Source organism: Fukomys damarensis, unplaced genomic scaffold, assembly GCF_012274545.1.
Source record: "Fukomys damarensis isolate Sample0158 unplaced genomic scaffold, DMR_v1.0_HiC HiC_scaffold_11, whole genome shotgun sequence".
In the NCBI taxonomy this organism is placed as follows: domain Eukaryota; kingdom Metazoa; phylum Chordata; class Mammalia; order Rodentia; family Bathyergidae; genus Fukomys; species Fukomys damarensis.
In genome coordinates, this window is record NW_022900923.1 from 8,440,233 (window position 1) to 8,467,411 (window position 27,179).

A 27,179-nucleotide genomic window follows, 5' to 3' on the forward strand; every position below is an offset into this window, starting at 1 on the left:
AAGAGAGAACAACTGTTAGCTAAGTTTCAAGTGTGTTTAACAGAAGTCTTTTAAAAACTTAAATAAATACTAATCTATTTAGAAATATAGTATTTGTGATAAAAACACAAAACTAGTAGTCAAGAAACCAATTATTCTGGCTCTGATACTATTGTGAAACTGATTTTAAGGGTAACTCATAAACTCTGAGCCTTCGTTTCTTCTAAAATAAAATGAGAAAGGTTGAACAGAAGATACCATCATGGTCAAGAGTCTAGTTCAAATCCTGATTGTGCCACCTGCTAGCTGTGTGAAATAGGACATAGTCTAGCTCTTTATATAAAAGCCCATTCCAGGGCAGTGGATGGCACATAAAAAACACTCAATAAACTTTAGTTTCCCTCTTTTTCATACAATTCTCTGATCTGAACATATATTATTACAACTGTCTAGTTTTAAAATTTAATAGTTTTCTCTTGTTTTACATTTTAAAACTTAACACCTAAGTCATTTCAAAATATAATTGTAATAAGCTGAGAATTCTCATACATAAACTATTAGAGCAGTACCCTAAGAAGACCCCAGAGAAGTGATCTATGAACTCAGTCATATAAACTGCCAAAATCAAATTACTGGGCCTTACCTTCACAGAAAATTCAGGAATTTGAAATAGAAGGTAGAAAATGCATCCCGCTCTACCAGTTTTCTTACTCCCCCAACTCCACAGAAAAATCCAGTAGCCTAAGAACCTCAAGCTGCAGACTGAAAAAGCACTAAAGGTTCCCCCAACCTGCTGTTATCTGAAATACAGTGTAATGTGGCACAACTGGAGTTCCTTGATATATTCCTCATGAGAACTACAGAAGGAAATAAGCATTCACTTGTAATTACCTAAGTAACACAACTCCATTTACTCTGATTTTTATTCTTCACTGAAATGTACATTCTACTGTTAACATACATCTAATGATTCTGTAAAACTAAGGATATTCTTCATTTATCAGTACTCCACAGCAACTAATCACAAAGGTCAGGAGTAGTTACAAATGACCAAAAGTGAGCTCTAAATATATGAAACTCTTGCTTGTGGAATCTTTATCACAGGAAGCACTCAAAGGTGGTCTAAAAGGTAGAACAGGTCCTTGTAATGATTTTAATCCCGGATTCAGGATCAAAATCTCAATGAGGTCCTCCATACCAGTAGAACATCAAAAGATAAAAATGTATCTAGAAAGGTTTAGTCTGCTTCACCATTTTGTTTAGTGCCAGCCTATTCCAAGCATTTAAAAATAGGCCTCTAAATTTTGAAAAATTGTGAGTATGTAGGTTCCAAAAATAAGAGCTAATATAACCAGCTTATGTAAAGAAAGAAGGTATTCCATGTTTTTATCTGTATCTCTTTTTCTTCTATTTTATAGGTGGTTAAGAACTGAGGTAGCCAGGATGCTTAAGGTGATAGGGAAAAGGAACAGGAAAGGTAACTGATGCTTTATAGCAGGAAAGGAGACTAAAGCCCAAACTCTTGACAATGATTTCTTTTTTCATCCCACTCTGTCAGTTCAAAGTTCTAATGTTTGAAACATGTCAAATTCAAGTTCAAAGATTTTAAAATTTAAAACAAGCTTTGTTCTGAGGTTGCATGGTTATACTAAATTTTCTCAGAAAGAAAGGAAGGAAAAGAAAGGAAGACTAGCTATTCTGGTCTTCATGAGAATTCAGGACTCAACAGGATAATTCAGTGTACTTCAGTATTAGCTCACTTTTGATAAAAATACTTTTGTATTGTCAAAGCTACTTCACACTTTTATACTAATTGTCTGGCAAGAATATTAAGTGCTATCACACTGAAATAAACCACTTAAGTTTTGAAACACTATTTTAACCACAAGTTTAAATCACTGATAAGATGAATTCAAGAAAATTTAAGATGTAAGAGTTCCTTACCTGTTGTACAAATTTCTGATCAATGTATCGCTTTGCAATACTAGGCTGGAAATCAGGACTCTCCAAAAATCTCAAGAAGAAATCATACACCAACTGTGAGAGAAAGTCAAATAAAAGCTAAGATGATACCTATAAGATTCTACCCTAAGTTACACTTCATATAAAAAAATGCACCTCCCATACCAAATTTGTAGGGATTTCTGATCTCATTACAAAATATGAGTTGGTAATAGTTTTTTAAAAAACTATAAAAAACTATATATATATACATATATATATGTATATATATATAGTTTGGTCTCCTAAAAGCCAGTAAACTTTGAGATTTATTTACTGTTTTGCATTCCTCACTAAATGATGTTAAATTACAAGATCTAGAAAGCACTGACAAAACCTATAGGGTACACAATTTAATGAGATAATTCTGGTGTCCACACTGATCAGTAACATGTCCCTTCCCCAGTGGACTATCACCTCAATGTAATCTCTAGGGCCCCTTAAACACAAGGTAAGGATAAGAGGGGGCAGTGTGTCAAGAATAATTTAAAAAGAAAAGAAAAATGTCAAGTCTTTCTATAAAACTATAGTAAGAAATATTTAAACTGAAAGCAGCATACCCTATCCATGCTTGGAAATAAGCCATACTGATTTAACTCAGTGGTTCCACCTCCTGCCTCACAAGAACAAGGATCCAAGTTCAATCCCCGGTATCAGAAAAAAAAAAAAAAAAAAAAAAAAAAAAAAAAAAAAAAAAAAAAAAAGAAATAAGCCAAATTATATAAGTATAGGGCTAGGGAAGGAATGTTTGTGCACTACAGCAGACAGGCTAGAAGTGTGAGCAGGCCTTCTGTTTAACAAGAGCCAAGCAACTTAAAAGTAACTGTAAAGTGAACACCTGCCACCACAAATCAGAATTAAAAGTTATATTTGGTCAATTTACCACCATCACATCTACTTTCAAGAAAAAATAATAAAGTTTCTTTTCTTTTTAAATGTAACCTAATAGCTATGAAAGGCAAGAGATTAGCCCAAAAGCCAGATCTTATAGCATACAAAAGTATGACAGATCCGAGCGTCGTCAACACCACAAAATAAGTTTTATTACTGTGAATTAATAATATTCTAAGGCTAACAAGAACTGCAGCACTTGATTAAATGTAGTTTTGTTTGATACATCTTTGCCCAGCTATGCAAATGAAACAGTACTGAGCTGGCCTATTATGACCTATTACGTTTGTTGTACATTAAGGATATAACAAGCAAAATGGATGTCAACTATGTTTTTAAATTATGGATAACTTCCATATGGATGACTTTGCTTTGGGATACAAACATGCAAAAGGACCTAAGAAATGAAGCAGGGACTACCCTGACGAGGTGCAGCCTTCCATGGACTGTGACGCAGTTTTTCTGACAGCACCAGCTATTCAGTGCCTACTTTCATGTCCAATACTGGGCTCCCTGTGGTGTGAACACAGATTAGGTACTGTACTGCTCTAAAAAGCTCATTTACTAATCCAGGAGGTTAGACAGAAGTGAAAACATAAAATATATGCACAAAAATTATACGGCACAGGAGACACCAAACAAAGGGCTATGTCCCTGTGCTATATAGGCCAGCAAGAAAAGTCTCGAAAACGCCATATAACTTGAGCCCTGCCTTCAGTTCGATTCTGGACAAGTCAAGAAGAAAGAGGGAAGGCCTTTTAGAAAGGCAGACTCACGTCTCGAGATGGAGACGGTACAGGCACAGGTTGGTGCTCAGTATCTTAATTCAGTGGGAGGTGAGATTCCATGGTAAGGATGGTCAGGTTAAGATTCTGTGCCAAGTGTGGCACACTTTAACCTATCTATGCTCTGAAGAGCTGCATCAGAAATACAGGGCTTAAGATGCAACAGTTTCATCCTTTGGGGGACTAAGATGACACCAAGTTCCAAATCCATCTAAATTCTCTACACCGCATATATAGAGTGGGAAGGCTGTGTCATTCACAACTACTACATAGAATGTCTTGGTTTTTATCTATCATTCACCTGACACAGTAAGCATGACGTGACCAGTTAAGGTGAACAGCAAAATGCTGTCACACAGCCAGCTCATCACCACAACAGAAGAGATGCTGATAGTTGTCTAAATGTGTGCTGAATGGTCATTCCAAAGAGGTGGAAGAGACAGAGACCTACAGAGCTGAAAGTCTTTAAATGGCATGAAATTATGTTTCTATAAAATGGAACCGACCGCAGTGTTCCTCTCTTATACCTTCTCCTGCATTATTGCTCTTTGCCTTATCACACCCTGACTTAGGGTGCATTTATTCATTAATTTACTATTATTACAAAGGTGTACACCACAAAGTATGTAGCTGTTTACTAGGATGTAAAGGATTTTGCTTAGTTCAGTACTTTACCCTCAGTGATTAGAAGGCCTGGCACACAATAGATGCTCAATAAATATTCACAGAATAAATTCATTCCTGTAGTCTCTCAAGTTTTTCTATGTTCTTCTACATAAAGAAATAATTTGTTCCATGAATCTAAAAAACAGTGTTGCAAAGCTAACAGACACTTCGGAAATGGATGTAATACCCGAGTAACACACCTTGGAGAGGACAGATAGCTAAATATCACAGGGAATGGAAGGTAATCTTACGGTGCTACTCAGGAATGACCACATCTTTCCTAAGGTAGTCAAACTAAGATATATGCAATTCTGTTCTTCACTACAATAAAGACTTTACAGAAGGTACAACAGAAAACAGTATTTAACTGTTTGGAAAGTTCTGAGATTATGTGTAATTATCTCCACTCATTAACAACTGAACAATGTTTATTTTTGTAACCACTGAAATTAATTTCTAGCATAAGAATTTGATAAGCTAAATATAAAATGTAAACTTTCACTACAAAACCAAAAAAATCCAGGCAAAATGATTCAAGCACATTTATGATAGAGAAGGCGAATTTCTTCAGTATGGTAACTCTATAATCTCACTTCTCAGGTTAGCTTTAAAATTTCATTATAAAAAAATGTATGTAGTAGGGATGGGGATTTAGCTCAGCGGCACCACACCTACCCTGCAAGTGCAAGGTCCTGAGTTTGATCCCCAGTACCGCAAAGAAAAAAAAAAAAAAGTATGTAGCTATACAATATACTGGCAAATTTTATAAGTCAGCTCAGTATTATGTTCTTTCTGATGTCTTTATATCATTTAATTGCCAATTAAAAAAATATATGCCAAATTATAGTAACTAGAAAGACTTAAAATTATAAACATACCTATCTAGGTCAAAGCCTTTTAATCAAGGGACCTTGGTTGAATGAAAATTTGTCTGTCCCTGTGAATGTATCGTAGGTAAAAACTCATTTAAAAAAAAAAAATTATTTTGAAAGCAATCTACCACACCTCCTGAAACAGTAGAACCATTTGTTTAGGAAATTTAAATGAAATCTCAAATTATACCAGTGAAAAATAGAAAGCATATCATTTATTTGGATGACTTCTATTGATAATTTCCATGAGCAGCTGGGCATGCTAGCCCATTCCTGTAATCCCAGCACTCTGGAAGGCTGAGAGAGGAGACTCACAAGCCTGAACCCAAGCCAAGCAACTTAAGAGACTTGAGACCCTGTCTCAAAATTGAAAACAAACAAAGAAAACAAAACAAAACAAAAAGAGAGGCTTGGAATACAGCTGAGTATGAAGGCCCCAGGGGTTCAAACCCCAGTACTTTAAAAAACTATTTTCAATGACATAAGCATATAAAACTATCCTAATGGAAAAGTATTTTTTAAAATTCAAAGACTCAAAGTCTTTTTCAGGCTATCCACCTACATGTGATAAAAGTATCAGCTAATAAGAACTTTTTGTTTTTAAACCCTTTGCATTATTAAATTAATTACCACTAATTTTAAACCAACTATGGTAAGAAACTTCAGATGAACTTGTATACAGCCCTATTAAAAGCAATTTACCACTTTAGATTTTTAATTCTCTAAGTTCTAATGTGATAATAAATATTAAAATTATCAGCTTTCGCTAATCCTACCCTCTTTCATCTTACGTGGATATATAGATGCTAGAATAAATTAAAAAATATTGAGGTAGCTACTACTTAAAATGCCCTAGGGCTGGGGATTTAGCTCAGGGGTTTGGTGGCCTGCTTCGGAAGCGCAAGGACCCGAGTTCGGTCCCCGGTACCAGGAAAAAAAAAAAAAGCTATGTTAAAAATCCCCAAAGTAATATAAAATGTAATTCTCTTTTTGTCTTCAAAAATAAAATAAAATGCTCACTAAAATATATTAAGTCCCCTCCTCCATAATCAAAATAATGCTTAGCACTACACCTTCAGCAAAGCTCTTCTCTGTCTCCCAGGGACTACACAGAAACTGAATTTGCTGATTATCTGACCTGTTTGTCATTCAAAGCATAACCTTGTACATTTTACTTCAGAGAGATCCTTCCTTCCGGTAGGTCTCGCCTGCACAGCCCATGCTGGTCCAGCTAACCAAACACTGCTTCCCATCCCAGCCCTGACTCTGTCCTGAAGCAGCCAACACATGTTCACTCTTTCAGCCTGCCTTGCAACTACTACAGTAAGGGGGAAAAAAAAGAGATGGAAGGAAAAAATAAGAAGCACTCCAAAGACTGAAGACAAAATTTTCAAGTGTTTAAAACAAAGTAAGAGATACACAGGCAACAAAGTGCCAGCAAATGAATAACGTGCATTCCCAAAGAAGAAAAACAAAGCTGTTCAACCAAAGATGTATGAAAAACTATTACTGAAGAAAACTTTCAGAAATACAATAAAGGCAAAATTTAGAGTGAAAGAACATTAATCAACTAGGGAAACTGACCAAGAAAAACCAGCACTGCCCTATGCTCCAGTAAAGCAACTGGCCACCAAAAGAAAAAGGACCTTTGGACATTTGGGTAAAAAGACTAAGTCTTTCCCAATCTGAAACTATACTACAAAGCCACTGAATAAAAACAGCATGGTACTGGCAAAGAAACAGACCTGAGGATCAGTGGAACAGATTGGAAGACACAAAAACAACTCCAGATGCACTCAGCTACCTCATCTTTGACAAAGGAGCTGACAGTCCCCACTGGAGGAAAGATAGCCTCCTTAATAAATGGTGTTGGAAAAACTGGAGCTCAACCTTCAAAAGATTAGAAATAGACCCTTATCTTTCACCATGCACTAAATTAAAATCCAAGTGGATTAAAGATCTAAATATAAAAACAAAAACACTAAACTTGCTGGAAAATAAGTTAGACAGAACTCTGGAAGACACTGGCATAGGAAAAGACTTTATGAACAAATCCTCAGTAGCACGGGACCTAGCAGAAAGAATCAACAACTGGGATCTCATCTTATTAAAAAGCTTCTGCACTGCAAAAGAACCATCAACAGAACTAAGAGACAACCTACAATGTGGGAAAAACTTTTTACCAGCTGCTCCTCAGACAAAGGACTATTATCTAAAATATATAAAGAACTCAAAACAACCAGTCCTCTCAAATATAAAGACCCAATTCTAAAATGGGCATCTGAAATGAACAGACATTTCTCAGAATAAAAGCAGCAAGTAAATTTATGAAAAAATGCTCCACATCACTGGTCATTCGAGAGATGCAGATGAAAACAACACTGAGATTTCACCTCACCCCTACCAAGAATGGTTGCTATCAAGAAATCACACAACAAATGTTGGCACGGTTGTGGGGAGAAAGGAACCCTTCTCCATTGTTGGTGGGGGTGCAGACTGGTGCAACCACTATGGAAGTCAATATGGAGATACCTCAAAGAACTAGGATTAGAGGTTCCATTTGACCCAGCCATCCCTCTGTTGGGTATCTTTCCAAAAGAATTAAAAGAATCATACCACAGTGATATATGTGCACCCATGTTTATAGCAGCACAGTTTGTAATAGCTAAAACTTGAAACAGCCCATCTACCTATCAGTTGGAAACTGGATAAAGAAGATGTGGTTTTTCTACAAAATGGAATACTACTCAGCCATAAAGAATTAGAAAGTAGATTCGTTCATAGGTAGATGGGTACATTTTGAGGATATACTCCTAAGGAAATAAGTTACACATATGCAAATACCGAATAGTTTCTCTGGTGTGAAAACCTAAAATAGTACTCAAGATCCTAATGGTACAATTAGCAACGTGAAATAGGAAGAAAAGGACCAAAGGTATAGGGACAGTGAGAAGGATAGGGAAAGGGGAATAAGGGAAAAGGAAAAAAATATGAGAAAATGTAAAAATGGAATTAAAGTGTTTAAAGGTAGGGAGGGGAGGAGAGGGTGAAGGGAAGGTGGGGACAAGGGGGAAAAATGATAACCAAGACCTGGCATGTAAAGGGACAAGATCCCAGTAATGAATGTAACTGTACCATCTACCTAGAATGTACTAATAAATTCAATTAAAAAAAAAAAAGGACTAAGTCTTTGCATAAGGGAAAGAAAGTCATATTGAAACCAAAAGACAGGGGAATAACACAAAGCTTAATCATGGATTTTACATTGAACAAGTTGTTCTTTAAAAATAAAGGATACAACATCTGATATTAAACATTCAAGGACCCAGGGAATAATGTTCTTGTGATCCCTTCTACTAAAGAATAAGCTCCAAATCAGTAAGAAATGATTGGAAAAACTGACATAAGGACCAACAGCAAGCACTAAATGTCCTACCCATAGAACTAAACCAGTGATGGGGATAAAATGACAGAACAGTTAACACTTAGTTCCATGTTCTCACCATTTAAGGTTATATAACTATCAAAAATACGGAGTTGGGGAATGGATGGAGAAGGCTGTATCTGCCAACAAGATATTCTCTGTGAAAATAAAAGGCTGTGACTACATGAGATGCTGGGCAAAGAACATAAAGGGAAGGCACTACTTTGTATTTCAGTGTTCTTACACCAGGGAACCAAGAAAATAGCTAGACAAGAAAGAAATAAAGGTATCATATAAATATATCAACTTTAAAGGGAGCTGTAAGAATAAAAATATGCTTCTTTTCAAATACCAAAAGTTGGGTGAAGGGAGGGCAGGGACAAGGAGAAAAAATGAGAACTAAGACCTATCGTGTAAAGGTACAAGATCCCAATGATGAATGTAACCGTACTGTATATCTAAAATGTGCCAATAAACTCAATTAAAAAAAAACACTAAATACCAAAAGTAATATATTTTTAGAGAAAGGAGAGAACAATAACAACAAAAGACTATGGTTTTTCTACATCATCCCATTCAATTCTTATACGGCTATTTATCCCAATTCATAAAGGAGGATGCAGGTTCAGAGAAGTTAATCACACAGTTAGAAAAGTATAAATCTAGAAACCAGAGAGGGATCTGTTATCAGAATGATTTTTTTCCCCATGCTTTGCAATGGTAATAATTTCCTTATTAGTTAGAATTAGTGAATATAAATTCTGGTTCCACACTTAAATAAGGCACATCTAACACACAACTGCTAACAAGGAAAACATGATAGTTGAATTACTTAGAAAATGTAATACAGTATACTGATGTTTTAATGATAAAATGGTAATGATTAAATCGCTTAAGAATTTGTATATAACTACTTTAGGGTCACAGACTATTACTGCATAGGGTCACAAAAACTATCTAAGAAAGGCAGAAAGCTTTGATATTGCAGCAAATTGAGGATTTTGGTAATAAGATGTAAAACTGATTATTCCACTTAGTACTGTGATTGCACAATCTTGGGCAAGTTTCGTAATCTCTTGCATTTAAGCTTATGTATAAAATATGAATAATATTTACAGTGTTGCTAAAAGGATTAAATGTTATGATGTAAATGAAACAGTATCTTTAGAACATGGTAAGTGCTTGTTAAAGTGCCTGGTGTGATTGCTTTTATTAGGTAAATACCATCAACAGTCTAATAATTGAACATAATTGGTCATATGAAGGCAAGTACATTAAATTCTGTACAAAAACATTTCACTGTGCTTGCTTATAGATTTTAGGTCTTTAGTATTATCTTAAAAATACAGAAGACATTATATTTAAAACATTCAAGAGTCCTCTTGACATGGTAACTTTTAGTTTCTTCTTCAGAGCCAAAATAAGAAATACCTGTCAACTGAACACACCACTTGAATATTATCAGAGCATTTTTATTAGATATTTTTGGAAACAAAAACCAAACCCAAGGTATACTGTCACAAAGATCAGAGATTATATGAACATATGCAAAAGAAACACCCAAGTATGATTATTTTATGACTATAATGGGATTTTTATAACAGTTTTCAAAACACAGCAAAAGTGATATAAGAAGATCTAACCTAAATCCCATCTAGTGAGTTCTAGTTATTAACATATCAAGTGAGGTAGCACCAATGTGACTCTACTGTGTGACCTCTGGATGTTGTTGTGGTAAAGCCATATACTTGAGGGACGTTGGAATGAAGGAGCAGGAGCCAGACAGAATTAGCTGGGGGAGGGTGAATGAAGAAGAAACTGGTTCTACCTATACTGTAAGCTTGATGAACAGTTTTCCAATGACTAACGGATAGAGGATGTTCCACATAATGGCACACAGGGCACCATCAACCTCAGCCACAAAGATGTGTTCCAGAGATGAACTTCTGGAAGGGAAGAATAAGGACTTCAGTGACCCTGCTTCCCCATAAAAACAAAAACAATTCCAAGCAGACAAAAGAAAGAATACATGAATGGGAAGACAGATCAGCAGAGATTATGCACTTTTAGTCATGAAGAAAAAAGAATGAAGAAAAATAAACAGAACTCCAGAGACCTGTAGGGCAACATCAATCACAGCATCATAAATGGAGTCCCAGAAGGGGGTGAAGGGAGGGCAGGGCTAAGGGGAAAAAAATGAGAACCAAGACCTGTCATGTAAAGGTACAAGATCCCAGCGATGAATGTAACTGTACTGTATACCTAAAATGTACCAATAAACTCAATGAGAGAGAAAAAAATGGAGTCCCAGAAAAAAGGAAAAAGGGGAAGAAAGAGTATTTAAATAATAGCCACAAACAACTCAAAAGTTGTTGAAAAATATCAATTTAAACAATGAACTCTGGTTGGAACTCAATGAACTCCACGTAGAATAAAGTTGAAGAGATCCACATCTAGACACATCACAGTAAAATTCACAAAAGTTACAGAGAAAAAGACAGTTAGGGAAGAATTCTATACCTAGCAATACTCTCCTCTCAAAAACGAAGGGGAAATTAAGACATTCCTAAATAAACTAACACTGAGAGAATATATAACTAGCTGATTTGCCATACAAGAAATACTAAGAAAGGAACTAAAGGCTGAAACAAAAGGTATCTATCATACAGTATCTCAAATCCACAGAGAGAAACAAAGAGCATGTGCAAACATAATAACATAGGTAAATATAAGACAGCCTAACTGTAATTTTATTTTCATTTTCCTCATTTACAAGGAAGCCATACAAAGCAACTAATTATAAGACTTTGTCGGGGGGCATATAATGTGTAAAGATGTACATACAATAAACAATAGTAACACCACAGCAGGGAAAATGGGTGGGGTGTACTGGACTGAAAATTTATACACTACTGAAATCAAATAATACAACAAAATAGATTATTTTAAAATTCTAACTGAGGGACTAGGGATTTAGCTCAGTGGTGCTACTGCCTGCTCACAAACATAATAAGGTCCCGAGTTTGATCCCTGGTACGGAAAAAAAAATTAAAAAAATAAAATTCTAACTGAAACACATAGGGCAACCCCCAAGAAAATAACTCCACAAAATACTGTTAAAGAAACAAAGAATTCAAAATGATACCCTAAAAAGATATTTATTTAATATAAAAGAAGGCAGTAATGAGGAAGGAGAACAAAAGATGGAAAACAAACGGCAAATTAACAGTTATAAATCCTACCTTATCAGTAATTAAATGTAATTGGATTAAACACTTTAATAAAAAGGCAGAGATTGTCAAAATTGATTTTTGTTTTGTTTTGTTTTTTCCCAGTACCAGGGATCAAACTCAGCACCTTGCACTTGAGAGGCAGGCACGGTGTCACTGAGCTAAATCCCCAGCCCTAAAATGGGTTTTAAAAAATTATCCACACACACACACACACACACACACACACACACACACACACTATTTTACAAGAGACACACTTCAGATTCAAAGAAACAAATAGGTTAAAAGTGAAAGGATGGAAAAGATAAATAATGCAAACAGTACCCAAAAGAGAGTTGAAGTGGCTTTATTCACATCAGTCAACATGAACTTTTACCCAGAGGTTGCTGCTAGAGAGGAAGGACTTTTTCAAAACAAAGGCCACTTAGGAGGAAGATGTAACAATTACAAATCTATTCACCTATCAGTTGGGACTCAAGATGCATGAAGCAAAAACTTACAGAAAGTCAACAACTGGAGACTTCAACAGAGGTTAAGAGAAGACTTGCCCAACATCATATACCACCTAGGCCAGCAGACTTCCACAGAGCACCCACCTGGCCACAGAACCCACGCTCAACCACAGGTGAGACAGACTCCAGGGAATCACATGGGAAATCAAGTGTATGATTTTAGATGAATGTAAATAAAATACATAACATTAAATCTTTAAAAAACTTGTACATCAATATTTGTCACAGCTCTAGTCACAATGCAGTCAAAAGGTGAAAACAGCTTACATATCATATATCTGATAAATGGATAAAAGAATGTAGTATATTCATGCAACAGAATATTTTTCAGTCATAAAAGGGAACATACTAATTCATGCTACAACATGGATGAACCTTGAAAATGCAGTTAAGAGTATAAGACAGAAAAAGCCATATGTGATGATTTCATTTATATAAGATATGCAGAGTAGGTAAATTCACCGAGACAGGAAGTAAATGAGTATCTGTCAGGGCAAACAGAAATGGGGAGAAGGGGAACTACTATGATAAGAGTTTCCAGTTTCCACTGGGGGTGATGAAAAGATACAGAAGCAGACAGTGATAATTGCTGCATGCCACTGTGAATATGCTTAATGCTACTGAATTATGAACTTTAAAATAGTTTAGTCAATGTCGTGTCGTTTATTACTATAAAACAATATTCGGGAAACATTATGTGAAGAAAACACATTAAAGTCATATTAAAATGATACTCTGAATCTAAAAAGAGAACCATGATTTCAGAATACTGAAATGTTAAGAATTGTCAATACACAATTATGTCTCATACTTGTATGTGAGGCCAAGAGGCCTCAAGCGTGGGTTCATCCTCTTCTGGATCAAAGTCTGGATTATCACTTGGAGGAAGAATACGGAAGATGTTAGCACTGATCTGTAAAGAAACATAAATTTAGATTTATGTTCTTTGTTGTACAATTGAATTTAACAATGTAAAACATTTTAAAGATTACTTTAAGAAAAACGTTACTTTTGTGGCTATAAATTTACTTTAAAATCTACAAAGCTCTTCAAGATATGAAAGAGACAGGGCTTCTCTCTTTTTCTACCCAGTAACTCTGACTTCCTTAGGCCCAAGCTACTGAAGATTATAGGTTAGCTCTACAGTTCTTCATCATTATTATTTTTGGGGGGTGGGTTGAGACAGGGTCTCACTACGTAGTTGTGACTGACCTGGAACTCAATATGTAGCCCTGGCTGGTCTTGAACGCACAGAGATCCTCCTGCCTCAGCCTCCTGAGTGCAGGGATTACAGGCGTGCGCCACCAAGCCCAGCTCTACAGTTCTTTCTTAAATTACAAGTTATTCTTTCCAAGTTTTGTTTAAAATGAGTGAAAGGAAGAGAGAGAATTTGGGGGGGAAAGGGGGTAAAAATGACTAATTTCACCTATCTCTAACTTGAGTTGATTCTTTTCATGTTTTCACAATTGTTCCCATATTCTAATGCAACTATATACCATAGTTATAAAACAAAACAGTTTGGTAAAATATCTGCACTGTAATATATACATACCAAATTTAGGGAGGAGAGAGCAAAACAGAATGCTTTCACTATTATTACACTGCATTTCATCTATTCTGAGACATTTAAAAAACACATTAATCTCTTGAAATCAGAATGTACTCTGAGATTCTTCACTGTAGACTCAATGAAATGTGGTATTTATAATTTCATTCTTTGCATCATCTATCTTAGTACCAAAGCAATCAATCATATATCCCTTTTCTCCAGCAATGAACAGATTGTAGTCCCAACCTACAATTCTTTTGAAAATAATGAATCCTGACCAAATTGTTTAGTAAACATTTAAGGCAGACACTGAGGGACTGATCACTTGAGATAAAGTATCCAAGGTGCAAGACAAACAATGTTTGTATAAACAAGATTCCAGCTACTCTTATGAAGTAGCATCAATGGTAGACAAATGACTGCAAATAGCATTACTGCATCCCCGAGACTCAGAAAATAACCCAGAATTCTATCAAAGCCAGCACTTAAGGGCAAAACAGTGTGATGGACACCAATTTCGGTAAAAGTCATAGAAAGAATTGAAAAAAGAAATGAATCTCGTATTTGTCAGTAGTAAAAAATAGTTAACCTTGTAGCCATGAATAAAATTGTCTGTATGTAACAGATACTCAGAAGATCTTTTTAAAGGTCTAAGTGGCTAAACCCTTATCTAAACTGTCCAAAAATTAAAAAATATATATATACACGCAACTTTTCACTTGAGCAAATAAACTAAATCCCCAAATGTATTAATATATACAGAGTAATATGACTGAAATATGTGAGTACTTTTGCTATCTGAGGACAATTTTATAAAGATTAAAAATAAGGTATCTGCCACTGGATCTTCAAAATTCCTAAAGAGAAACCATTAGTAACAGCAGAAAATACTGTTTTTAACCTTTGAACCTTTTAAAAAATAGAAGTCCATCAAATATTTAATATTCATATTCTCAAACTCACCACCTTATTATTTGTGGAGCATAAGAAGCTAAATTTATTTTGATTAATGTTCTATCTATACCATATCTTCATAAACTTTTAAGGCTTTTCTTAAAAAAAAAATTCCTAATTTTCTAAATACTTCAGACAGATCTTCTAGTATGATGAAAGAAAATCTAGTTTGTTAGAGTAAAATTTATCTTTTCTATTAAGCACTTTGCTCTTCTCCCAGAACACATGGAAGGGGAAAGAAATAAAAACATCTATACGTTACACTTACTATTACTATTTTTCTGGGATTTTTTTTTTGGGGGGGGTACTGGGGATTGAATTTGGGACCTTGCACTTTCGAGACAAGAGGTAGAACCACTGAGCTAAATTAAATCCCTGGCCTATTTTCTGGGATAATTTTAAATTATGTACTTAGCAACTCAAATTATTCCAGCTGAATTTCTGTATTATATTAGTATGCAACAAAATAAAAAAATCCAAATGTTAAACAAATTTCTACTGTTTGATGAAAAATGAGGACAAGTTACTAAACATAAACAGCCTCTTAAGCAACCTTACTTCAATCAGTTGGCAGATTTTTCACGTTAGATATTTATTTATACAAGCTGAGTGTCCCTCATCCAAACTGCATGGATAAGAAGTATTTTGGACTTTGAACTATTTGTATATACATAATGAGATATCTGGGGAATGGAGCCCAAGTTTAAAAACAAAATTCCTTTATGTTTCATATATTCCTTGTTTGAATGTAATTTTGTACAGTATTTTTAGTGTACCTGTTTTGACTTTATCCTATCACATGAGGTCAGGTATTGAAATTTTCTGCCTTGGAAGTTTTGTGTCAGTGCTCAAAAAATTTTTGCATTCTAGATTTTGAATTTTTGGATTAGGGATGCTCTCTATAAGGAGCATTACTTAACTTTTTAATGGTCCTAAGTTTTAACTCAAGTGTTACAATCTGCTAATATATTAACATGTCCTCAATAGGATTTCTTTTAAATCTGACTCCCTTTCCCACTGCTCAAATATGGAACTGCTGCAGTTTTGCACTGGTCTCCTCCCCCTTCACAAGCTCTCTCAGTGAGTACTGACCCATTATTTATCAGCTTTTGTAATTCCAAGCCTGTATCTTTCTCCTGGGCTCCAGAACTGCATACATGGCAGCCCCAGCCACTCTGGCTACTGAATTCTCAAACTCCTTTAAGCAATGACAGTGCCCTGTCAGTAAAATGGATGGAAAACCTTTCAAATGAAATTTTAAAAATGCATTCCTTGGGATGTATTCATTATTGTATATTTATCAAAAATCAGTCTCGGTTTATATATACATCTCAGATCTTAGAATTTATATGAACCCGAGGAACATAAGTCTAGAGGCTTACCATTTTTACTATATCAGAATATGCTGATTCAACAATTACACCACGATTAGTTGAAACATACTCAACCAGTTCATTCAGTGTTGCTCTTTTAATCTCTTTGCTCTTCAAGTCTGAAACAGAGTCCATGAAATCAAATAGTACACAACACTGCTGCAACTTCTGACAGAAAAGCTCTTGTTGTTCATTTGAAGTGGCATCTATAAATAAAAATAGAGAAAAACTTAGAAATAACTAATTCAAAAATTACCTTTATACATTATTTTTTGTATAAATTACTCATGTACATAAAATAAAACTCTCAGAAACCTGCTGATAAATTCACCCATCTAATCCTAATCTTGGGATTTATACTCAACGCTTTTCATTACTCTCAGTCATGAAATACTGATCCTGTTCAACATATCTGGAATCTATCCTTTTCTTATTCCCACAGTCATTTTAGACATTCATCATCCCTCATCTAGACTGTAATAATGACATCCTAATTGTTACTCTTGCCTGATCTCAACCACTATCAATCCTGATTTATCTTCAAGCTACCAAAAACGCTAAAATCTTACTGAAATGAGAATCAGAATGATCATACTCAATACTTTCCAATGGCCCTAAATAATTAAGAGAATGGAGGAGTTCAAAGTCTTCTGGCGATACCAAGTGCAACTATATACTATCAAGAGTCATCTCTCAATACTTTCCAGCAGCTTCTTCACTTTCAGTTCACCAATTTTCTGAAGACAGTACATTGTTTTCTCTACCTGGAATGCCCTTCTTCCCACATTCCCATTCTGGGAACTCTGCCTATTTATTAAACTTCAGCATTAAGTTCCTTCTCAGAAGCTTTCCTTACAGCACCAAAGCTAAACTGGTTGGTAATCTTTTACCGAAAAGTATTTTAGATGCATATCTCTATTATAGTATATATTGTGCTTTTTGGCTGTTACATCTTACATGTCTAGCATGTCTAGACTCTGAAGGCCCTAAAAGCAAGAACTAAGATTATTTATCTTTCTTTCCTCTCTCTTCCTAGTATCTAGCACAGTGCTTCCTACATAATAAGCACTCAATAAATGTTTGTTTTACCTACTTATTACAGAAATATGAGCATATTATATTAATTCAATTCTAACAAATATGACTTGTTTCCAACATTCAAAAAATAACAATTTAAACTGTGAACTTTCAAATTTGTAAACAAAGGCCTTCAATTAGATTAATTACCTGAGTTTCTTACTACACTACTGAGATTAGGTATTATAGAATAGAAAAATCTCTTCCTATACAACCCTTCTGATAAGTACATAATCTCTCCTGGGCAGTCTGTTGTGCTATATAACAAAATACAGTACTATCACTAACATTCCTAAATGACAAAGACAACTTAGGTTTTTTTTATGCATGCATACAGCCATCCTTCTACTGTTTTTCCTTACTGCCTTTCCCACTTCTTCCCTTCCACTTGTCTACTAATAGTATCCTTTAAGTGTTTTATATATATTTATTTAACTTTCACAATCCTTTGAAACAGGCTCTGAAAATTATAGAGATGATTTCCTATCCTCAAGAGATTAAAGACAGATTGTGAAGGCAAGATGAAAACATAAAAAGATAATGTTATCAAGGGCTGGGGATTTAGCTCAGTGGTTCCACCTCCTGCCTCAAAAGTGCAAGGTCCCAAGTTCAATCCCCCATGGGGGGGGGGATATAACATACATATATTTAAGACATATATGTATCTTCTCTACACAATCTGGAATCAAAACCATTTTTGAGAATACTTACAAAATTAAAAATAATTGGAAGAATTTGAAATCAAATCAGAATTAGTTAGAAGCAGAAAAGGGAGTCATTCAATGGATCTAATTGATATATTTAAGGGGGAGCGGAAAGGGAGGAAGGAGAAAGAAGGAAAGAAAAATAAGGAAAAAGTATGCCTAGTCTTCAAAGTGTGAGTCACACATGACTGGTGGGTAGTAAAACCATTTCAGTGCAGCAGGACTACAGTTTAAAAGAAACAAATCAAAGTTTATTACATGTATGGTATTATTTCACTGAATTGAACATGGGTATACAGTTATGAAGACGCCCTCATGCTACAGTTTGTAGCCCCCCAATAACAAAAGTTTGAAAGTCACTACTCTACAATATGTAAAACACTACAAGATCAAGGGCTGGGGATATATAGTACAGTGGTAGAATACTTGCTTAGCATGTATAAAGGCCCTGGGTCCTATCCCCAGCACCACAAATGAAATAAAAATTCAGTAGTACAAGACCTCATACTATATAGTGTGCTTAAGATCATAAAACAAATTTGTAATAAAGCTGGGACTCAAACCACCTAAATGCAAGAATAGTAAGAATACTATCTTTCAAATAGCAAATGTTCCTTGAAAAGCTATGTGCACAGTGCATATTAGTTAAAAAAATTACCCTTTTATCTCTTCCCCTTCCCTCTAAAATGATTGTTGACAAGAGAAAAAGAAAAAGAAAATATATAAACCTATAGTAACAAAGAGAATAGAACAAGGCCTTAAGCAAAGATTTCAACAAATCTGTGGAAAACAGAAAGAAGCAACAGAGAAAACCAAGACAAATATAGTCACATGGTAGACTAAACAGAAAAGGGATTACAGACAGGGATCCTAACTAGATTAGCTCAAGACTAAGAAACATCTGGTGAAACAAAGGAAGGGATATTAAGACATGAGCTGAAATACATGGATTAAATACAAGCCTCCATGTACTCAATAGTTATTCAAGCTCTAGGTAGAAAAAAATAGGCTTCTTTATATTTTGAAGGGTTCTAGAGAAAGATTCATACATTCTAGCTTTAAACTAGCTATATATGCCGGACCGGGGATTTAGCTCAATGGTGCCACTGCCTGTCTTGCAAGCACAAGGTACTGAGTTCAATTCCTGCAACCAAAAACCCCAAAAAACATGCCCAATTATTCTAAGTAATACCAGGCAATCCAATTCCAAAAATGACTTTCTGTTCACTTGTACATATTAATAGAAAACATGATCAGCAGACATTTAAGGAAAGCCTATAACAAAAATAAACAAAAATTGATTCAAAGGGACAATTTAGCACATCACTGTAAAAATTCAGATATCCAGGAGAAAAGACTAATTGTTCTTGCTTCAATCTAACTCAGTTTTTCTCCATACCTTACTTTTCCGGGTCAAGTTCCCAATTTCTAAGTTCCTATATGACTTGTAGGTCATAAAATTGAAGAAAGTGACTTTCAAAGTTGGTTTTCTTCATGGAAAGATCAAGAGTCACAAAGTCCTCAAAGATCACAAAACAGCAGAATAACAATGAAACTTATAGCTGAGTATGCAAGTCTCCTTTATCACTGATTTTGCTGAGATTTTACTACAGTCACTGTGATCCAAAAATATTAGATGGAAAATCCAAAAAAGAAACAATTCATACATTTTAAGTTGCTTACTGTTCTTACTGTGATGACATCTGATGTAGAGATGTGAACTGACCCTTTTTCCAAGCTATCTACAGTGTGTGCTATCTGCCTGTAATCATTTAGCAGCCAGCCATCTTGGTTATCAGATTGGAGGCTACTGCAGTGCTTGATTTCAGTAATACTTCATAACAGCAGCAAAGCACAGAAGTATTGAGGCTGACAATTCAGACATGCCAAAGAGATGCTGTGCTTCCTTAAATGAAATAGGTCCTCAATTTAAAAAAAAAATCATATCCTGAAATTGCTAAGATGTCTAGTAAGGACAAATCTACTCATGAAATTGTGAAAAGAAAAGAAATTTGTGCTAGTTTTGCTGTTGTACCTCAAACTGTAAAAGTTATGACCACAGTGTTGAAAGTGCTTAAGATAGAAAAGGCATTAAATTTGTAGATGGAAGATATGAACAGAAGAGATATTCCCACTGATAGCAATGTGCTACACTAGAAAGTACTGTGCCTAATTTATAAATTAAGCTTTGTAATAGGTATATATCGGGGGAAAAAAGCATAATGTAGATATAGGGTTTGGTACTACCCACAGTTTTAGGCATCCATGGGGGTGGGGGGTGGTCTTGAAACATATTTCCCAAGAGTAAGGGGGGTCTGTTGCATAGCCTAGTTGTTTCAGTTACTTTTCTTGTTGCCAAGACAAAATACTGGAACCCCAAAGTTAAAGGAAGGATGGTTTATTTCAGCTTACAGTCTGTAGAGATTTCACTGATGGCTGGCTTCAAGGTAGGGTGGCAGAGCAGAAGAGGTATCTCAGAGGACTAACAGTTCATGACATGGGAGGCAGAAGGCAGTAAGCAGCCAGTAGCTAGCCTGCCTTTCCCTTTTTCCCACCGATGCCACCAGCCTTTTGGTTGACCCAGAACTATACTAATGTCAACCAGAGACTAATTTAGTACCACACCCTCAATTCCAGTATCATATGCCATCTCCAAAAAACCCCACCTATAAATGCATGAGGCTTTGAGGGGACCTCCAGATACAAGCCATAACACTAGCTGATTACACAGTGACTCACATGATAATAGCATACTTTGTAAGAATATTTTGAAGTGAATTAGAAACCAGAAAAATCTTGCTAAGAAATTTTACATTGCCATTTTCTGAAGTTAGTTTATAAACCATAATTAAACCGCCTTTAAGACAAGTTTGGTTCCCCATCCCCCACACCGTATAAGTTAGACTACAGAAATGTCATAGAAGATGAAAACTCATTAAAGCCACGTTAGTTCACCCTCAAAAGAGATAAGCTTTTTAATCAGATACAAATGTAAATTAGCCAAGCTCATAAGACAATAATACTGACTTATTAATTTTAGTAATTATTCTATGTACTATACTAAGATATTCTAATCGTGTGTTCCTATAGATGGACCTACAGGAGAAGTCAAATCATTCTCCATGATGCCTAGACCTCAACTAAAAATCCAGAAAGCCAGGGGCTTTAATACTATGAAATCTAAATTATTCATATGCCTGGGAGCAGGTTCTGAGTTTTGACACAAGGATTTGTTGAGTATAGTACCAAAACCTCAACATGTGATCTCTCTATACGATCTAACCTTCCTCATAATATGGTCACTGGATTTCAAAGGCAAGAAATCCAAGAGGTCTCACAAAAGACAAGCCAAGACTTTTATGAACAAAATTATAAAACCTTCATGAAATAAAGACATATATAGAGTTATACTATATTCACAGATGAGAAGAATAAACATCAACCCCAGTCAATCTATGTAAAGAATGAAATCTGGATCTAATTCTCAACATGCTGTTCTGATGGTCTCAAAGAATTGTTCTTCAAAATTCACTTGGAGGGCTGGGGATTTAGCTCAGTGGTTCTGCCGCCTGCCTCTCAAGTGCAAGGACCTGAGTTAGATCCCTGGTAAAAAAAAAAAAAAAAATCACTTGGAAAAATAAATAGCCAAGAATAGTCTAGATGACTTTTAAGAAGATAGAGTCATTTTACCATATTAAGTAATTAAAACTAGGTGGTGTTATACAAGAATAGGCAAAAAAGACCACAGGGGGTGGGGGACGGACGGATGGACAAGATGCTCAGAAATAAACCAGTGTTCATATGCAGAAGATTATTATTCTTTAAAAAAGAAGAAAAAACTTTTAAATTCAACAAATTATGCTGCCTACTCATAAAAAAATCAGATCCATCCCTTACACACACATACACACACAAATTAATTTCAAGAGAACTGAAAAACTAAATGTGAACAGGAAAACTATAAAGCATTTAGTTTTATAACCAACAGAGGATGAAATCCAGCATATACAAAAGAACTAGAGATCAATAAGAAAAAAATCAAGTAAGGGCCAGGGATTTAGCTCAGTGGTGCCGCTGCCTGCCTCTCAAGCTCAAGGTCCCAAGTTCAATCCCCATTAGCCCCCCCAAAAAAAAGTACTCCCAGCAAAAAAGCAAATAAAATCTACAGGAAAAAAGTTCATAATACACAAATGACCAATAAAGATACAAAAATACATTCAATCACACTGGTAAGGAGGGAGATATAAATATGTAGAAATCATTTATATATAAATTTATATATATAAAAATTTATATATAAATCTATGTATAAAATGTCACACATCATTTTATATCTATAGGGTGGAGATGACAAGAGTTTGAATAAGACTTCTTCTAGGACTAGACATCCCACTGTAAACTACTAAAAACTGGACAAAATAAGAACTGTTCTCAAATAGCGGGAAACAGGCAATTTAGGATCATAATCCTCTAGAAGAGAAAAAGAGTGAGCCCCACAATCACACTCCTTATCTATATAGTAGCACTTTCCACAGAGAGAGTACATGGAACAGAAGCCCAAAAAGACCAAGCAGCTTTACTGAGCTACATAGACAGAAATCAGAGCTACTGAGAAAATTTGAGATTTGCAAAGAAAAGTAGTAAAACAAAGGGAACTGAGACAGGAGATTAGGGCACAGAAAAACTGGTGGGGTAGAAGGTATGACCTGTTAATTAGAAAATCCCAGGACACATGCATAGAATGGTGCCGAAATCCTTGCACGTGGATTTCTCAGGAGAACTCAAGTAAGTTTCCAATAGGATAGCCTGGACTTGATAGCCTGAGGAATGGATGATACAGTTTAACAACAACCCACAATCTTCAGACCAACTTGGAATGGATGATACAAAAAAGATGGCCCACACTGAAGTTTTGCCACTTTGTTCGCTCTTCAATGGTGGTCCACCCTCTCTCATGCTGTAGGGTGTACAGTACTTCTTTTCCCATTTTTACTTGGCCCAAACTTACTCTGCAGAATCTGTTTCTTTTTCTACTTTTAATAAAATCTTGTAACTGTTTGCACTTGTCTTGACCCATTCTTTATTCAGACAGAAACAACCTAGAAACCACCTCCAGAAGGAGACTCCAGTACCCGCAAACCTGGTAACAGAATTGCACAGAAAAGAAACTATCAGTCTGTATTAAACTGATATGATTTTTCTGTTTTATTATAGTCATGTATCGAGTAACTTTAAAATGTAAAATAGCCTTGCATTCCTGGCATAAATCACACATTGACCATTATTATTACAGTATCATCCTATTTATATATTTTGGTATTCAGTGTTATTAGTTTATATAAGATTTTAAAATCTACATTCATAAAGAACACACCTGTAATTTTCTCTACTATTAATTTTCTTGTCAGGTTTTTACTTATGATTTAATCAAATAAACACATTAAGTATTCCAATCTTTTCTTCTTGTGTCAGTTTTAGAATATTATTTCAAAGAATTTTCCAATTTCCTCTAAGATTTAGAATATATCTGCCTGATTATGTACTGGAAAGCTGTGAATTTGTAGGTTAAGGTAAGGTACTAATTATTACTACCAAAACAAGTTTAAAACTGTAGTCCAGAGAGACAGAGGGAAAAAATTCTAGCAAGATAGGGAAAGGAGCTCCACAGTTTTGCTCCCCAGGGAAACTATGTTTAAAGCAATCATTTAAAGCCTCTGGAAATAGTTCCAAGGGCAAATCACAAATAAGGAAATATCTATCCAAGAGAATCTATGAAAATCTAGGAATAGTGAGAGACTGTAATATCTGAAGCAAAACAGCTCATTTCCCCTTGGATTAGCCGGGCAGGTTACATGACTAAGAGGTATACCAAGAACACAGAGATACTGCTCCCTCCAGCTTCCTGGCAGTTTTCTTCAAGAGAGCAGATCCTGGCATTTCTCATCCTATCCATAGTCACCTGTTGCTGAGGCTAATAAACTTCCAGACAAGGACATTTAAGAGGTGAAGTTTCCTTTCCTGTAGGCTTCCACATGAGGGAAAGATGTGGGCAACACCACTGAGAATTATGGGGCTCCAATGACTCTAGCCCTGGAGAGTGCAAAAGACCTCAAGATAGTGTCCCATCTTTCTTCCCCATAAACAGCTCATCTTTTCCTAAAGGAAATGAACTTTATTTGCAAGAAAGCACAAAAAAGTTCAACCTAAAGATGTCTCAGAAACAGCAAAATATGTGAAAGAGAATGAAGAGATTCAGTGAGGATACAGGCTGAACTGTAGTCCAACTAGATGGAGATGGAGGAAAAGCAGCTTACAGGTGCCCTCTGGTGTCAGAATGAAGATTAAATACTGACTTTAGGATTTACTTCTTCAAAGCCTAATTCGAGATTGGATTAGTCAGTAGAACAAGTTGTGCCCCAGAGCACTGCTGAAAACAACTGAGTGTCAGCTGAAGAACAGTGGAATTTAACAGTTGGGGGTATAGTCAGAAAAAGACAAAGAGCCCTGCCAAACCACTGTAATCCCATGGGGACTGTGGGCATAACCAAAGCTTTGCCTCTGAGAAACAAAAACAGATACAAGGAAGCCTCACCAGGTCACTGAACAAATAAGTGACAATAATAAGCCTCAAAGGGTACAATCAGTATCCAACATTGCTACAATACATTACTTTACATTTTTAGTTTATAGGCTATACACAAAAATATAAGAAAAGTTCAGTATGGTCCATAAGCCAGAAGTTGGGGCGGGGGTGAAAACTGCCTCTGAGAGTGATCAAATGTTGGATTTAACAGAATATGATTTCAAGGCAGCCATTATAGATATGTTCAAAGAACTAAAAAAAACAAAACAACAACCTATCACTCAAGAAGCAAACAAAGGTATGATGACAGTGTTATATCAAATACAGGTTACCAATAAAGGGAATTATATTGAAAAATCAATAAAGTGCCATATATAACAGAATATTTTACCATAAAAAGGAATGAAGTACTGACATGCTACAATATGGATGAACCTTGAAAATATCACACTAAGTAGAAGAACCCAGTCACAAAAGACCACTCATATGATATATTCAAAACACAGAAATCTATAGAGACAGAAAGGAGATTTGTGATTGCTTAAAGCTGGGAGGCAAAATGAGGTACTCTACAGGGACCTGAGGGTGACAGCTGAAAGATATAGGATTTCTTTTAAAGGTGATGAAAATATTCTAAAATTGACTGCAGTAGTTGCACACATCTATGAATATACTAAAAGCTACTAAATTACAGAAAGGGTAGCTTGTATGGTACAAGAATTACATCTCAATAAAACTTTAAGAAATGTAGTCCAGTCCTATTCTCTAAAATCAAATACCCAAGACATTACTGAAAGATAATAAAATTAAAGATCCCTTGTAATGCCAATGACCAACATTCACTTAAATTTCAGTCTACCACAAATATGTACAGAACACATTTAAATCCCATTTTGTATTTATGGTGTTCATAGTTTATACTAGGTTAGATAAAATTTTGAAAATTGTAAATGAGAACACTCAAACCAACACATAAAATGAAAAAGAGGTTATAATATTCTATTAATATGGCTGTTTAAGGTTAGTTTCAAGAATATTTCACTGAATGAAAAAATTTTAGTAAAGTAAGATAATTTGGAGTTTTCTGCTAACGTGGTTGTGCTAATATTATCTCAAGTGCATCTAACCAGAAAATGTAGTCTATATTTGTATCTCTGAATATTTTAAATACAAGTAGAAGGACAATGAAATTTTACTATCATAAAGACTTCCTCTTTTTGCCCATCTTCATTAAAGACAATGTGATAAGTTAAAACATCTTAAGGATATCAAGTTATTTAAGTTGTTCATTTGTTAATCCTCTACATTTAAAGATAAATACTGGAAATAGCAGGTATCTTCATTTGTAACAAAAATAATTATTTAATAGGTATGGTTTACCTTAAAGGAAAAAGATATAATAACCCAACTACTGTTGCTCATATACTTGAAATCGAAAGTAAGATCTCATATAGGATTCATGCTACAGATTATAGAACAAGCACTGTATCATAGCAACCCAGCAATACCACTACAGTGACACGCTGAGGATGCAATCCAAGACTCTAATTTAAGAAACTGGCACGGAATATAGGACATGTAGCTTTTTTTGGCAATACCCTTAGAACATTAATAACTAAGAGTCTAAAATCAGCTTTTATTTGAAACTTTAGAGATCAGGCCATTATAAAGTCATAATGGAAATGTTTATTAACAAATGACTCACAGCACTGTGACGACTTAGTGAAGATTCTGTGATTTCATTAAAATTGAAAATGCTGAGAAAAAATGCACATATCACAGTTTAGAAAATTCGATTATACGCATACTATCAGTTTGATAATTCTAACATAAAAACATGTATTACTTCAAGAAAACAAAGTACTGCCTAAAACTTTCCACGCTTTAACCAATTATCAAATAAATCAATACCAAATATATGTAAGTATTACATTATAGAAAAGTTTAAATATACTGATCAATTTTTACTTCAAAAAAATGAACTTATGTTATCTTTTTATTAAAGAACCACTCCTTAGAAAGCAGAAAAAACAAGTATGAGGATGAGCTAATAGGGTATGTTAGAGATTCCTCAGGGTTGGAACCTTAGACTTTAGGAAGCAGAATGCTGAAAGCAGTCTCCTAGGAGAGGTACATGGAAAGCTTGTGTCACTTCTTAATTCCATTTGGATATAAAACCTGCTGTTAAATAAAACAAGTACTCAGAAATATCTTTGTTTCTCATTTGGGACTTTTCAGGAATAAGAAATATTAAAAGGACCTCTCTAAACAGAATGGAGGGCTACAGCTACTTTTTGCTGGAGGGTTGTGATGAGGTTCTGTCTTGCAGGTATTGCTCCCTGTAATGCCTAAGAAATACCTGCTACTACTGTGTTAATAAAAAATGTAACTTTCTTTAACAACACATTCAAGACCTAAGCTCTACAAATAGCCCACTTTCAATAGATAGGGTAGCAGTTGGAGATGGAAATCTAAGAACCCTGAAATTATACACGATATATTAACATGCAGTTTCTGAGAAGATGGTGTATTCTTTTGAGTTTCCCAAGAAAGCTACATATAATTTCCCTTTAATT

The 27,179-nt window shown here is 35.1% G+C and overlaps 1 protein-coding gene across 1 annotated transcript in view; it reads right to left on the minus strand.

The window, feature by feature from the left end:
- Positions 1–16,445, minus strand: part of Ppp2r5a (protein phosphatase 2 regulatory subunit B'alpha) — a 29,995-nt gene extending 13,550 nt beyond the window's left edge. The window contains exons 1-3 of the mRNA XM_010642564.3: positions 16,249–16,445; positions 13,175–13,276; positions 1,924–2,016 (exon numbers count right to left, since the gene is read on the minus strand). Of these exons, the coding sequence (XP_010640866.1) occupies positions 1,924–2,016; positions 13,175–13,276; positions 16,249–16,374 (321 nt within the window). The 5' untranslated portion in view covers positions 16,375–16,445. The remainder of the gene's footprint in view (positions 1–1,923; positions 2,017–13,174; positions 13,277–16,248) is intronic.
- Between the last annotated feature and the right edge of the window lie 10,734 nt (positions 16,446–27,179).